The following is a 16,706-nucleotide window of genomic DNA, read 5'->3' as shown; positions in this document are numbered from 1 at the left end:
AATTTGATTACGTTTTATTATAAAAATATTGGTATATATTTTTGTTTTTTATTAATAAAAGTATCACGTAATATAAAAATATAAAAATATAAAAAAAAGAGTAATAGTTTAACTATATATTTGTAACGTAAAATGGTAGTATGTTGCATAGAAATTTTATTACGTTTTATTATAAAAATATTGGTATTTTTTTTTTTAATAATAAAAGTATCACATAATAAATACAATATATAAAAATAAAATTAATAAAATTTTTATTAATTTTATAATTTTATAATAAATCTTTTTAAATTTATAAAATATTTTAATCCCACCGTGCCCTAAAGAGTTAAATAAAACTATAAATCAAATTACTATAACCTAATTAAAGTAAAAATAACAAGCATATTACCAAAAATATTAATTTGACTAAAGTGTCAAACATTGACAGACAGAAATTTTAAATATTGATCTTCTATTGGCATTAATATGTTTTACAATATCTAAAGTATTGTTGTAATTGCTGTAAACAAAAAATTACTTGTTTCCAAAATTCTATTGCACATTTTCTGAAACAATTGTAGGGTTGTTAGGTTCCAAGTAAAAGGATTAATTTGTGAAGAATTGTGACAAATGCAAATATTTTCTTACAATTGATTTTTATATAACTGAACATGATGTTTTGTTTACATTTAGTTCTAGTTTAGCCAAATCAAATTCACTGTTCGTATACAACGACAAGATTCATAATGTTTTAACGAGGCATCGAAGTCCGACGACAATGAACGAAAAGAAGCCTAGCGAGTCTATCCTAAACACGCATGCGTACAAGTCAGATATTCAGGTACCTGCTACTCAGACTATGACTAATTTGGACGTTAGGTTGGGTGATGAGAAAATAGATGATGTTATGGAAGAAGATACAGGAATTAATAAATGGGAAGAAGATATTTGTTCAGCATCATCATCGTCAGATATAACATCATCTAGAAAAAAATATGAGGTAAATAATAATTCAAATCACATTGTAAACATCGTTAAAATGTTTCAAAACATTTGTTGAACTTTTTAATAGAAAAAGAAAATAATTCCAAGTATTAAATATCATAATATTTGAAAAGATTCGTTATTGTTGTTATTATTCAAATGAATAATGAAAATAAATAAATATCTGATTAAACGTAGGTTGATACGAGAATTAAGGAAGAAATTACTATAACGAAGGATCCAATTGAAAATCCACCCTCACCGACTACCGCACAATGGGGTAGAGCCGTGGCTGAGGTAAAAGAACACGCTGTCGCTAAATTGCAGGAAGAATTGAAGAGAGCTCACGAGGAATTGAAATTGAAGGACGAAGAAGTTGCTAGGCTCTCGAGAATTCGGCAGGATGTCGAAACCGAATTGGAGGAATTAACCGCAAGTTTGTTTCAAGTACGTCGCGTGTCTCGGAGATTCGAAGATCTTAAAAACAAAAAACAAAAAAGAAAGAAAATGATATGAAAAAATATCAGATACTGGAAGATATAAATTGAAATTTTTATAGGAAGCGCACAATATGGTGCGCGAAGCAAACGTGCGTCAAGCAACGGCTGAACGTCTTTTGGAGGAAAGTCGAATGAAAGCTGAAGTTTTAGCTGCCGAAGTGACGGCATTAAAAACTTTGGTTTTAACTTCGACACCGGCAAGACCAAATCCTCATTTGCATCCTCAGATCGATACGAGATCTCGTTTGTGTTCGAATGATGAATCTCAACAAAGTCTTTTTGCTAAAAAACATCGAAGGTAAATTTTTTTTCTTATCTACAAGCGCGAAACAATTTAATAAGAAATTTTATAAATTTAACAAATATATGAATTATAACTCTTTGAGGTACGCCAGTATCTACCATTTTTTATGCATAAATTTGCAATATTAAATTATTATTATTATTTATATATATATATATATTATATTAATTTAATAATTATATAAAATTATATAATAATATTATATAATATTTTATTATATAAATTATAATCAAATTATATAATAAATAAATAAATTAATATATTAATAAATAAATTATTTATTATATAAAGTTATAATAAAATTATATATTATATAATTTTTTATATTAAATAAAAAAAATCAAATTTCTCTAAAACACATAATGGGAGTCTTTTACATATATTGGGGTGCCCTTTTTATTTTCTAAAATTTCGTACCTCAAAGAGTTAACTAATTATTATTAACAAAAAACAAAAATATTGATTAAACTTTTTGATAAAAAAGGTCGCCATCGCATTTCAATCTTAAATATGGTCGAGAAAATTCACCACCAGAATCACCTGTCAAAGAACAAAGGCCGTCATTACCTAGCGATAGAGAAACCTTAACCAGGGATTGGAAGAAGGATCGTGAAAAGGATAGAGACAAGGATTGTAAGGATTTAGGATTAGAAGTTGATCCTAGAGTTCATACGGAATTTCTTAGGTGGAAGGCAAATCCTTGCGTTGATAAAAGCGATCCATTTGTTGCCAGAGTGTTCAAAGAAGACATTGATCTTTGTTTAGATTTTCCTAATAAAGAACTTGGTTCTAGAGTCCGACAAGCTGTTCTCGATGGAATCATTTTCATTGAGGCTGTCAGTGATAAAACCAAACTTGCCTTTCCTAAGTATGTATTAATATTAACATTATATTATTCATAATTTTTGATAAGAATTGTTAACATTGTATTTGTTATTTTATTTGTAGAAAATGTGCACTATTGGAAGCGCCAAGACAATGTCATTATCGTATGAGACTGGGTGATCAGGAGAACCAATGGCATTGTATCTCTCAAATTTGTCGCAATCGAGTTAGTATTCTTTTTTTTTTTTAAATATATTTTATATACAAAATATGTTTATACATTATACTTTTATATTGGGTTGGGTTTAAAGTCATTGCTGATTTTAAAAAGCCATCTGTTGGCAAAATTTGCAATCACTTAGTTGCTAACCTTATATATATATATATATATATATTATATTTTTATTAATATAATTATATATTAAATATCTTTATATCATTGATATAATTTAATAATTCGTCGCAATCGAGTTAGTGTAGTTCTGTTTTTAAATATATTTTAAATACAAAATATTTTTATACATTATATTTTTATATTAGGTTAGCAACTAAGTTATGGTTGATTTTAAAAAGCCATCTATCGACAAAATTTGTAATTATTTAGTTGCTAACTAAATATATTATATTTTTATATATTATATCTTTATTAATATAATTAAAATAATTATAATAATAAATTAATATAATTTATATCTTTATATCATTGATATAATTTAATAATAATTCCTATAACATTAATTTTTTTTTAGATTATAGCGGTCTGTGATTTTCTCAATTATTTACGTTACGTAGAACGAGGTCTTGTTAAAAGTTCAGGTAAATTATATTATCAATGTAACAATTCTGCATATTACCATTTTAAAATTATACTTCGACCATAAAATAATTCTTTTGTTATAGTTCACGACGTATATTGGGAAATTACACGATTACGTAAAGAGATGGTGTTCGCTCGTTTGGGCTTAGTGCTTTCATCTTGAAATATTTTTCTAGGAGGGAATTTCATCTAGTCTGGAAATATAACGGCCGTAAACACGGACCTAGAAAATATTATTATGTTTTTTTTTGGATGATCGAAGAGGGAGGAATGAAAAAAAATATGATTGGAGAGAGTAGTTTAACACTTTGAGTGTCACGTCAGTCATAAATGATTGACATTGAACTTCACGTTCAAGCCGTGTCAAGAACCGATGCCTGGCTCAACTCTTCGTTTTGCAGCATGTGGTCTGACAAAGATTTCCATAAGAATTCGCATGGCGCTCAACTTGTTAATGGGGATTAAAGTAAGATAATAATATTGATCGTAAAGTAACGATCGATAATAGTTGTCTTCTGTTGACATGAGAGTATTGGGGTTGTACGATTTATGAAATCATTTTTATTTCGTATATATTCTTCTCTCTCTCTCTCTCTCTCTCTCTCTCTATTTATCTATCTCTATCTTTCTATTTTACTGTCGCTATTTAGTATATTAGATTAACACTTATTGCCAATTGGGAAAGATAATGACAAAAAGCGACAATGCAATTGATTCAAGGGGCTGTGAATGATCTTAGAAAAAAAAAAGAAATAAAAAAAAAACGAGAAGAAAAATATGAAAAAGCATAAAAAAAAAGAAATAAAGAGGCAATTGTTTAGACGTTATCGATAAGTTCCCAACATGACAAATGTATATAAGAAAAATAATGACGTTTTTTGAATCTATATTACTTTATACGATTAAATAATAGAATAAACATTGAAAATGTTGTGGACGTTTGTGCAATGAGAAAAAAAGAACTTGAGAAGAAAAAAAGGGGTAGGGGGTGATAGGGCATACGACGCATAGCGATCGTCCCTTAAAAAAAAAAAATGTTGATATTCGTTGTTATATATTTGTGAGTATACATTATTGATATTATTACCTGTAGATAAAAGTAAAAGAGAGAAAAAAAGAAAAGAAAAAAAAAAGAAGAGAATAATGTTTTATGTGGACCAGAGGAATCTTTGAATAGTTAAAAAAAAAAAAAAAATACAAGAGTAGAGAAGAAATCATTTGATGTATTTTCTTGCATTCGTCGTAGACGTTTATTATATATATAACAAAGCAGCGAAGTTAGTTTAAAATTCGTTTAAACAAATGTGCGATATAATAGAATTTATTAGTTATTATTATTGATACGTATTAACGTATGCGTTGCAAGTTGTTTAAAAAAAAGGTGCATATTATATAAAACGTTTTAATTAATTTATTTTGATATATAATTGTCATCAGATAATAATCTTCCGAATTGTAATAATTTAGATGCTCCGTTTTAGCCAATTAACCCTTTGAGTGCTCAATACTTTTACCTAAAATGTTTTTGTAGTAACAGAATAATATAATTATTATTTAATTATTAACCTAAATAATAATTAATAATAATTAATTATTAATATTGTATTATAATATAATAATAATAATTTTATTAATATAATTTAATTATATGTATATATATTATATTATATTATATTATATTATATTATATTATATTATATTATATTATATTATATTATATTATATTATATTATATTATATTATATTATTATTATATTATATTATATTATAATATTATAATTAATTTAAATTAAATTAAATTTATTATTAAATAATAAAATAATTATTATTTCAAATAATAAATTATAAAATATAATTTAATTTTATAAAATAATAATTATTTTAATATAAATTAAATACATATAATTAAAATAATTAAATTATTATTATATAATTAAATTATTTTATAATTTATTATTTTAAATATTTAATATAATAAATTATAATAATTAAATAAATTATATTTAATAATTGAAATTTTTCTTTCTGAATATAATTTCATTGATTAATATAAATATTAAATTACTTTATTATACATTAATATTAATAACAAACACTTATGTTTCGAACGATAAGGTTAGTAATTTTTACTAAACGCATATATGCGTCCATACTACTCAAAGGGTTAACAATTCACACACAATTCCAATTTTTCTACGCGCCTTTTTACGTGTAACAGTTCTGAAAAGTTTTTTCAATTAACTGTTCGTTATATATATATATATAAATATATATAATATAATGATATTTTGCTATTTCGATATTTAAAAAATTTATTATTAGCAAATTTTGTCATGTTGCAAACGAAGTAAACAAATATTTAGCTGCAAGCTGAATTATAAATATTCTAATGACTTCGTTGACTGAAAGGCGATATTTTAAAGTCTTCCAATGATTTCATTCGATTTACTATAGTTTTGTCAAATTATTATTACTATTATTATTATTATTATTATTATTATTATTATTATTATTATTATTATTATTATTATTATGACGAGACAATGCGAATATATCGAATGAATTATTCGCTGAATGAAATATTATTATATCGTAGAAAAAAGTAACAAAGTGAAATAATTTTTTTTTTATTATAAATTAATCTTGATGAAGTTTACTCCACATATTCGTAGGAACAAATAAAAAAATAAAGAATCGCTGATTATAATTGAGGAAGAAAGAGAAAAATTTCTCGCCTTAATATATTTTTTTTCTTATTATTATTAACGGCGAATATATTACCTGTAAATACAAGAATATACTACTATTATTACTATTACTATTACTACTTGCCTATCGAATGTAAATAGACTGTCATGAATGAGATCTGAAGAAAAATAAGATTCTTGTATTTAAAAGATGAAAAATAATAAAGGTAAATTCCATTGTTCGATTTGTTTTTCTTTTAAGAAAACTTTTCTTCTTCAAAAATTATGCGTTTCATCGTTTAACAGGATTGACTGTAAAAAAATGACATCGTAGATCGAAGTAAATAACAATTTTACAAATTATAAATGGCATGTTACGTATCAGTCTTTTTTTTATTTATTTATAATAAGTAATATAATGATAATTATTGTATTGTTTGTTTACTTGATATTTTTGCAATTGTTCATACATAATTAGATACATTGAGGTTAGGTTTTCTTTTTTTTATATTAGTGTTTAACGATTTGTTATATTCGTTTTTTAATGACAAGATTTAATGGTGGGGGTGAAATGGTGAAACCATCGATACCCAATAAATTAGGTTCGGGATATCCTGATGCTAGGGCAAAGTTAAATTTTTGCAACATGGAAGCTGTGACTAAGAAGAGTATATTTTTTGCAAGAATTTCACCTGGACATCTTCTACGACCTGTAATAACAACGAAAAAACCAAATTATATTATATACATATATAATATAATTATATTATAATATAATTTGTTTTTATATATATTCTATATATTCTATAATTTACTAATAAAATTATAATATTATATATATTCTATAATTTACTAATAAAATTATATTATATATATAAATATTATATTATATATAATATATTAAATTTTGAAATATTGTAATATTGTAATAATTAAAATATTAAATATTAGGTATTTTATATATATAGATATATTGTATATATAATTTAATTTTATTAGTAAATACAGTAATTAATTAATAAATACAAATTTTTCCTTATTATATATTTTTATAAAGTAAAAATAACTAAAAAAAAACTAAAAAAAAGTACTTCGTAAAAATATATAATAAGTAGATAAATTTATAAAAAAAGAAAAAATTATAATTCCATAAATATGAAATACCTAATCCAAATATCATTATTAGTAAATTATAGAATATAAATATTATTAGCAAAATACAAAGTAAAAATATATAATAATTAGATAAATTTATAAAAAAAACTAAAAATAATATGGAATACCTAATCCAAATGTCATTATCCAAGGATCATCACAATATTCTCCCATTTCATTGATAAATCTTTCTGGACGAAATACTTCAGGATCACCCCAATGATTTTCATCCATATGAACACTCATGAAATTTGCCAACATAATTGAATTCTTTTTAATATTGTATCCTAACAATGTTGCATCGTTTGTAGCACGATGTGGTACAGAAGTCGGTCCTACGTTTCCCATTCTTGCAACTTCCGCAAGAGTTGCTTGTAAATATGGCAATCTATGAATATGTATGTGTATATGAGATTTTAAATAGAAACAACAATAATTCATTATTATGAATTAATATATATCGTACTAGATTTCTATTATGTTCTAGATTACACTTAGTTCACTTGATTTATTATTCATTTTTATATTATTACACTGTATAACTAATATGATAAATCATATTATTTCTTTTATTATGTTAATATTCAATTATGATTTAATAATAGTGTTATAAAAAAAGAAATTGTGAAATAAAAAACAATATCAAATAATACCGATTTCTATTTGCTAAACATGGTAAAATATCTTTCCCAAGTACATCGTCCAATTCTTCGTGTATCTTTTTTTGTATATCTTGTTTTACAGATAGAAATGCTATAACAAAACCAATGGTATTGCTGGTTGTTTCAATCGATGCAACAAAAAGATCTCTGATTAATGCAATCAAGTTTTCATCTGTAAACAATCGTTATTATATTTTTTAATTTATATTTTATAATTTTATGCACTCAAAATCAAATTAAATAAATGTTAAACACACACAAACAATATATATGTAGATATTAAGATGTTTTAATATCAAATATAATATTCTTACCATTGAAACATGAAGATGAAGATAAATTCGTGCAACGTGTTTTTATTTCATTTAAATAAATATCGATTAGGTTAGTCGGTTCATTTTGTATTTTAGTCTCATCCTGTTTCCTTATCATTTTCTACGATTAATAAAATATTTGTTTATACATAGATTTATTAGAACAATTAATTTTATTTTAATGTATTTGATTGTATTACTTTGAAATATAGCCACATTCGATTATAGCGATCTTGCATTTGCGTAAATCCCGTTAAATTTGGAAAAATATATCTTAGAAAAGGTAAATAATTTATTATATGACCTGACGTGTTGTAATCTTTTACATTTTCTTTCATTATCGTTATAATTTCCTTCAATTTCGGATTTTCTTGATCACATTGACATCTGATGAAAAATTAATACAATTTGTTATCCATAATTATTGAAATTAATTCATTTAATATATTTAATATAAGTTTTATTAAATATAAACATTTATTTAAATTAACACTAAACGTGTACTGAGACTTAATATATGGACTATTTATTATGAAAGTGGTGTAAGTCTAGTTAAAAAAAAAAAGAGAGATCACGTAATTTATGCTTAATTTAAGGTAAACTTTTAATGAATAAATAGTTAATATTTAATTTCTTAAAAAGTGCTCATGCTTTGTACAATTTAAAATTGGCCGGTAAAAGAAATTGAATGAGAATTGATATGCAAACCTTTAATTTTCTAGAAACAAAAGAAAGTGGACTTACACCACTTTCAAAATAGACGGTCCATATATCTATTTGTACCGCAACCGGTCAAATGACCTGTTGTGGTAAATAACGGCTAGGTATTACATGTGTTTTCAGATTTAACAAATAAAAATATAAAAAAATGATGTTAAATTAATTGTGTATATTTAAAAGAAAATGTCATGAATCAAATGAGGAAAAGGGATAACATTTTATGCGAATTTTCAAATAAAAAGTTTACAACTTGTTATTTGACCGGTCAAGGTTTAGTTGACCGGTTTAGTGTTAAATATACTTACTTCGATCCTGTAATAAGAAACCAAAAACTTGCAATAACAGCGATAGAAATGAGATCATAAATTTCAGTAATTGGTTCTTTTTTATCTGCCAATTTTTCAATCATTTTTAACAAAGATACAGTGTCATCTAATATCATGTCTTCCATATTTGTTTTATCATAACCAAGATGTTTCAAAGTTTTTACAGTGAATCTATATTAATAATATAAATTAAAATTGATACAATTTTAAAAAGTTTTTTTTTTTTAAATAAATATTACCGTCTATGTTCCGACCATTCGTCTGCATCGTTAAATATCAATCCTCTACGTTTACCACCGGTTCTTAATCGTATTTCGAAATTATTTGGTCTCCCATCAAATTCTGTTTTACTTAACATTTGTATTACAGCGTTCCTTCCGGAAACAATTATAAGAGATTGACCGAATAAAAGTTTCAGATGTACAACTGGTCCATAAATTTTAGCCAAATGACACCAAACACGTGCGTGCAATCGTATTTTTTTTAATAATGATTTAATGTCCAATATATTTCCGATTATTGGTAATCCTCGTGGACCTTAAAGGATATATTTACATTTTTTTTTTTAGGTTAGATTATTATTTCGAATATTATTATTTTTTATTGTATTTATTATATTATATATAATTTTTAATTTAATATTTATAAATTAATTATATATTTTTGTTTTATTAATTTATTTAATTTAATTATTATTAATATTATTTTATTAAAAATATTTTAAATTTTTTATATATGTATATATAATAAAATTATAAATTAATATTTTAATTAAGTAAAATAATTTAAGTATTTATATTTAATATATTTATAATTATTATAATTATTTTTTTAATATTAATACTATATTAAATAATAATTACTAATTAAAAATTAATATATTTAATTTTTAAATATAATTTTATTATATTATAATAATATTATATATTATAATTTTATGTTATATATATATACTATATATTATATATATATGTATATATATATATATACAGTATAGTATAGTACAGAGGTCGGCAACCTGCGGCTCGCGAGCCACATGCGGCTCTTTGGATGTAAAACTGTAACTCTTTAGTTTCATACGCAAATAATATTTTATTAAAAAAAAAAAGAAACATATAAAAATCGTTATGAATTGATTAACGAGGATTAGGCACCGATGAATAAATAGATTAGTTTTTTTTTTTATCAAAAAACTTCATTTATGCAACTACTATTTATTGTTGGCAAGAAAAAATTTTGTGGCTTTTTAAAAACTTTGAAATTTTGTAAATTGTAATTTTTGACTCTTCCGACACAAAAAGTATATAATATATACTGTGTTGTATAATATATATTATATAAATATATAAAAAAATATATATATTATATTATATAATATAGTATATATATGCCATAAAATTAAAATATAATTTATATTTATTATTATTATTATTATTTAATAATTAATTAATATTTTGAAATAATAATTACATACCTGGCGGTAAATTTTTTGATTTTGTTCGATCAATTATTATTTTAACGAACAATAATATGATTATCGTATTAATGAAGTAAAACCACATTTTTCACATGAAACTTTTTATGCATCTAGTTTTAATGAATATTCCTTATTTTTAATATACAATAATTATTTATAAAAGTATAGTTTTAAAACAATAACGTTCGTGACATTCCGCTTAGCGAGTCAGTTCGAAACTAATTTTTCCTTTCACTTCATGCAGCAGCTGCAGACCTCGTCCGGTTTTAAGAAGTTTAATATTGCATACTATGACACTTTCTTCGGTATACTCATGTTAATCTCTCTTTTTCTTACGTACAAAACCATTGCGGAAGTTTTTACAATGTTTATATAGTTATATAAATAAGCGTGTACTTTTTAATTAAATTTCTTTATAACTATTAACTATCAATGTATTATTAAAGAAAATTCTTTCGATTACTTTCATTTATAGATTACACATGATTCTCATTTCAATTGAAAAATATTCAATAAAAATATTGAAGATATACAGGGTGTTCTAACTGAAAGAAATCGCATAAAGAATTTCTTTTTGAAAAATGAATAATGCACAAAAATTGTGATAAGTTAAACTCTAATGCAATTACGCGAATTTGATTTAATTAAACAATTTTCATTGGCTCCATCAATTGGGTAAAGTGACTGTACATGGCAAATATTTTTATATTTCAATTTTTATTCATTTTTAATAATTACAAACAAAACGTTATGGCAACTTATTGCCATACTTTAATGGCCGCACGTCTACGCAGTTAAACGTCGCCAGGTGGCGGTAATATTTTTGAAGAATTAATTTAAAAAAACTTTATTAAATTCATGAGAAAAAATTAACAAAACACAATAAAGCAACAAATTTAATTTTATATAATTTTAAATATATAAATTTTTAAATAAATAACAGCCAATAAAGGTTGTTACGTCTATTACACACATGTTGTTAATTAAAGGTCGCCATATCTTTGAAGAATTAATTAAAAAAAAACTGTATTAAATTCACGTGACAAATTAACAAAAATCAAAAACAAATTTAATTTCATATAATTTTAAATATATAAAATTATTAATAAATAACAGCCAATAAAGGTTGTTCCGTTTATCACACACATGTTGTTAATTAAACGTCGTCATATCTTAGAAGAATTAATTTAAAATACTGTATTAAATTCATGTGACAAATTAACAAAAGTCAAAAACAAATTTAATTTCATATAATTTTAAATATATAAAATTATTAATAAATAACAGCCAATAAAGGTTGTTCCGTTTATCACACACATGTTGTTAATTAAACGTCGCCATATCTTAGAAGAATTAATTTAAAATACTGTATTAAATTCACGTGACAAATTAACAAAAATCAAAAAGCAACAAATTTAATTTAATATAATTGTAAATATATAAATTTATAAATAAATAACAGCCAATAAAGGTTGTTCCAGTTATCACACAAATATGTGAGCGGCCATTAAAGTGTTAAACATTTTCAAAATCAATTATACAATAAATACAATATATAATAATTAAAATGACATTTTTTTGCGGACACTTTTAAAATAAAATTTATACTACTACATATTTATTTATTTATCAATGATATTCATCATTGTAGTAGTAGTAGTTGCACTACAAACATAAGTTGTAGGTAAAACGCATAATTGTCTCTTAGGATCGAAAATAGTTTCATTTGGACATCTATATATTCTCTTAACGTAACCATTATTATTCCAATAACAAAAGTAGAATTGTTTACAAGTTGGATCGATTATGGGAAATCGACCTGCTGTTAAACACTGATAAGGATTTGGTGTAGTTAGTATGCAAGGATATTGTGTTGGTAATACGCATGCTTGTCTGTTTGGATCGAATACGGTACCATCGGGACATTTATATATCTGAACTGTAGAATCAGAATTGCAATGATAATAATATTGACAAGTAGTATCTTCCAATGGATAATAACCAGGTATGGTACAGGTAAGCTGTGATTTCACTGATAAAACGAATATCCAAAGTGTTAAGAAGAAAACTTTGAAAATAATTTCAAAAACAACACCCATTTGTATAGTTCTGTAATGAATTACGTTGGTAATATTATACTATACTGACATGAGTTTCATTCCTTTCGTGCTGTTTTATAGGTCACGTTGATATTTTTTTCTTTTCTTTTTTATCTACTTTATCAGTCAACTTGATTTAAGTTGATTTAATGCGTTATTTGAACACTGAGTATGTATATGTGTGGTACATTGCTTAAGAAAGTAGAACAAAATTACGTGAAGAGACAAGGGTTCTAGGAAAATTATCGATAACGCCAATAATATAATGTCCTTGAGTGAAATTTGTTGTAAAAAAGAGAAAAAAGAAAGTTTCGTTGTTTTATTTGACGACTAGATTTAATCATTGTTCTAATTTGAGAGACATAAGCTACTTTCGATCACGTAGCTTTGCCATTACTATTATAATTTCTGTGTTTCGTGTTCGGTTTTATTTAAACACGGTGGCAAATATTTATGACAATGGATGGTAATTTAAATAAATATTCGCTAGGAAGTAGAGGTTGCATAGATAATACAACATGTTTGTAAAATGATTAGTAATTTATATCTAACAATAAATGAATTAATTTCTTATTTTTTAGAGATAGCGTAAATATGAACGAACATGAAATAATTATTAAAGCTAATTAGATGAATAGAATTATTTTGTTAATATTTGAAAAGATAATAATTTAATTTTAATTTGTTATATAATATAACACATTGACATTGTTATGTGTTTTGTCTCCTGGTCTTATAGGGGTCGTGACGAGGATCACTTTCACCGTTAGTACTCAAATTTATCATTCACCTTGACGCAATCCTATTATACTTTCAACCGGTGTACGTAAAACAATTTGTTTTACCTATCTCAAATAAATATGTATACATACGTATACAATTTTGCGAACATGCAATAACATTTTAATGAATTTTTCTGTGGAAACATTTTTCACAATTTTAACACTCAAATTCCATCATGCATTGTCAAATGTCTCTAGTAATTTACGTAAGAAAATATAATTTATTATATTATAATTTTATTAATGTAATATATTTAATTTGAATTTAAATTAATACAATAAATTTAATTATTATATTATATATATAAATTCTTATATTAAATATATAATATTACATTTTTTATATAAAATTATTATATTACATACAATATATAAAATTTTACTTAAAAATATATTATATAAATTTTTATTTAAATTATTATATAAAATTTTAATTTAATATTAAATTACTATAATATAATTAAAACAAATATTTTATTAAATTTTATTACTATATAATATATAATATAAGTTTTTTTAATATAATAAATTAAAATTGTAATGTAATAAATTATATAAATATCTAATAATGTATTATATATAATTAATAATTATATTTTTATATATATATATATTTAGAAATATCTTTAGGTTTAGTATTAATTAGTTTTCCTTATTTTATTAATTAATTTAACATTATTATCATTAACTAAAAAATCCAACATTATCCGCATTTTATATAAAAATCTAGAAACCTAAATATGATCTCATATAATTAAACCAAAACAAAACACACTATAAATGAATGAAAATAAAACATATAAACAACTTAAAATTAGCAAATAAGATGATATAAGTTTGATGATAAGCTTTAAGAGAAGATACCAAAACTTGTTCTAAACATAAGTCCTTGAGAGTTCTTCTTCATCATTTTCTTAGGTTTATGTTTATGTTAGTGTTTCATGACATCGAGACTCTTCAAGGATCCTAGTAACCCATTTAGTTGGATGCATAATCACGACGTGGTAGGTTGCTGAAAGACACATACACTCTCTCGTGTATGCAGAAACGATTGACTACGAGTTTGTTAACAGTTGCTTCTGCTTCTGCTTTTGCTGCTGCTGTTGCTGTTGCTGTTGCTATTGCTGTTGCTGTTGCTGTTGCTGGTGTATGGTGGGTACCATAAACGTGACGATGTTATGCGTTTGGAGCATTAAACTCGGTTAAACTTTCTCGTAACTTTCTGGCGATTTTGTATTCCGCGGATTCACCCTCGATTTCCCCCCTACCCTACACCTCCCCTCTCCGTCTCTCTCTCTCTCTCTTAAGATTTCCACCTCATACGTAAAGTTGCGTTAAGTCTTCCGACATTTCGGATCATTTCACGTTTCACCTTGTAAGATGAACTACGAAGTTAGTTCAAAGATTTATAATTATGACAATAATAGTATTAATAATAATAATAATAATAATAATGATGATGATAATTAGTTTCTTTGATATTTAGAAGATATAACAATTTTTTAATGTTATTTCAATGTGATTTTGATTAATATTTATTATTAGATAATTTGTTATTCGTACATGTATTTTTTAATTATTTTTTCTTTCAATTTGTGTGTGTGTTTGTTATGTATAATACAAATAGTATATTATAATATAATAAAATTATATATAAGTTATAATATAGTATATAATATAATAAATATAATATAAATAAATATAAAATATATTTTATAATAATATTATATAATAATACATAGTAAATAAATTTAATATAATTAAAATTAAATATATATTTATATATAATATAATATATTTTACTATAATATAATAAAATAATATATTATTTTTTAATATTAGATATTTAATATATATAAGAAATATAAAATAATATAAATATAATATTTATATTTTAAACAAATCAAAAATTGATGTTTTATATATTTAAACTATTTTAGAAAAATATTTAGATTTTGCGATTATGGGAAAGGATAGAAGAAAAAAAAGACATTCCCTAAAAACGAAAGTGATATCTATCGATCGTCAAAACCTTTTTTCGAAGCTCAGGTAAGAAATTTTTTCAACCGAAATATTCAGTGGAGACCTTTTTTTCTGAATGACTATTCATGCATTCTTAGTAAACGATAGGTCGTAAAGATATGTAAATATTTATTTTCTATGAATTTATTTTCATTTTCCATTTTCTCTTCTTCTTCTTTTTATTATTATCATAATAATTTATTATTATATTTATTGTTATATTTATATAACAAATACTACAATCTATATTAACAATAATTATAAAATTTTTCACCATAACTCACTTAAATAAGTTGAAAACAAAAAACCAAAAAATAAAATAAACGAAATATTAGTCATTCAGAAGAAGAAACAAAAATTCAAAAAACCATTTTACCAAAACAAAAAAAATATGTAAAGATAATTTTTATATACGTGTGTGTGTGCGTAAATTTATGAGTTTGTGTATCTGTATATGTCCAACTCGTATACAGGATATTTAGCAGGGTTCAGCAGGTAAAGATGTCAGTGTCAGGTAAGAAAGAGAATCATTAGAAACGCTATAGATAATGTTCAAAAGAATGAGCGGGGGAGGAGGTAGTGGTTAGGGGGGAGGAAAATGGTATCTGTAGGTGGTCGATGACGAGATGAAACGTTTCCGATAGGAAAAAAGGGGGAAGGTTGGAAAAAGGAAGAAGAAGAATAAGAGGGAGAAAAGGATGAGAAAGAAACAGAAAAGGTTGGGGAGGGGTAGGGGTTTATGGGGGAACGGGGGGGAAGAAGCGAATGTATATAAGTCATTCGTGCATAAGAGAATCCATTGGGACTCTCTCTTTGACCCTGGTCAAGTGCACAACACCTTTCTTCTTGTCTTTTTTTTTGTCTTCTTCTCATTCGTTTCCCCTCTCCAAAGTGTTCCTCGAGTCTTAGTAGTCGTAGTAGTAGTCTTCTTCCACTTCCATGGTGTTCTTCCATCCGTAGTAGTAGTAGTAGTCCTTCTCTTCCTGCTAAGTTTTCACCGTGCTCTCGTTGTAACGTCATTTGTATCTCGTCTCGCGTCGATACTCATTG

At 24.3% G+C, this 16,706-nt stretch overlaps 3 protein-coding genes across 7 annotated transcripts in view; 1 reads left to right on the top strand and 2 right to left on the bottom strand.

The window, feature by feature from the left end:
- The window catches only part of LOC107070161 (guanine nucleotide exchange factor for Rab-3A), a 40,112-nt gene extending 35,431 nt beyond the window's left edge, over window positions 1-4,681 (top strand). For all 5 annotated transcript variants that reach the window (XM_089176810.1, XM_089176808.1, XM_015328092.2 and 2 more), the window contains 7 exons: window positions 676-982; window positions 1,165-1,413; window positions 1,526-1,764; window positions 2,255-2,638; window positions 2,719-2,821; window positions 3,345-3,411; window positions 3,496-4,681. In XM_089176810.1, the coding sequence (XP_089032936.1) occupies window positions 676-982; window positions 1,165-1,413; window positions 1,526-1,764; window positions 2,255-2,638; window positions 2,719-2,821; window positions 3,345-3,411; window positions 3,496-3,575 (1,429 nt within the window). In that variant the 3' untranslated portion in view covers window positions 3,576-4,681. The remainder of the gene's footprint in view (window positions 1-675; window positions 983-1,164; window positions 1,414-1,525; window positions 1,765-2,254; window positions 2,639-2,718; window positions 2,822-3,344; window positions 3,412-3,495) is intronic.
- Window positions 4,682-5,876: 1,195 nt separating this feature from the next.
- LOC107070163 (methyl farnesoate epoxidase) lies at window positions 5,877-11,322 on the bottom strand. Its single transcript, XM_015328097.2, has 8 exons — window positions 10,751-11,322; window positions 9,516-9,813; window positions 9,256-9,447; window positions 8,431-8,617; window positions 8,231-8,351; window positions 7,908-8,088; window positions 7,383-7,642; window positions 5,877-6,809 (listed from the first exon to the last, which is right to left on the bottom strand). The coding sequence occupies exons 1-8, from the start codon at window positions 10,836-10,838 to the stop codon at window positions 6,628-6,630; spliced, it is 1,509 nt and encodes a 502-aa protein (XP_015183583.2). The 5' UTR covers window positions 10,839-11,322; the 3' UTR covers window positions 5,877-6,627.
- Window positions 11,323-11,451: 129 nt separating this feature from the next.
- On the bottom strand, window positions 11,452-13,823 carry LOC107070145 (peritrophin-48-like). Its single transcript, XM_089176813.1, has one exon. It carries the CDS (start codon window positions 12,850-12,852, stop codon window positions 12,376-12,378), a length of 477 nt encoding a protein of 158 aa, XP_089032939.1. The 5' UTR covers window positions 12,853-13,823; the 3' UTR covers window positions 11,452-12,375.
- Window positions 13,824-16,706: the final 2,883 nt, after the last annotated feature.

This window comes from Polistes dominula, unplaced genomic scaffold (assembly GCF_049000335.1).
Source record: "Polistes dominula isolate Pdom_NZ unplaced genomic scaffold, Pdom_raw_medaka contig_12, whole genome shotgun sequence".
NCBI lineage: Eukaryota > Metazoa > Arthropoda > Insecta > Hymenoptera > Vespidae > Polistes > Polistes dominula.
Note: the sequence above shows the minus strand (reverse complement) of the source record. Positions and strands in the feature narration are given on the sequence as shown.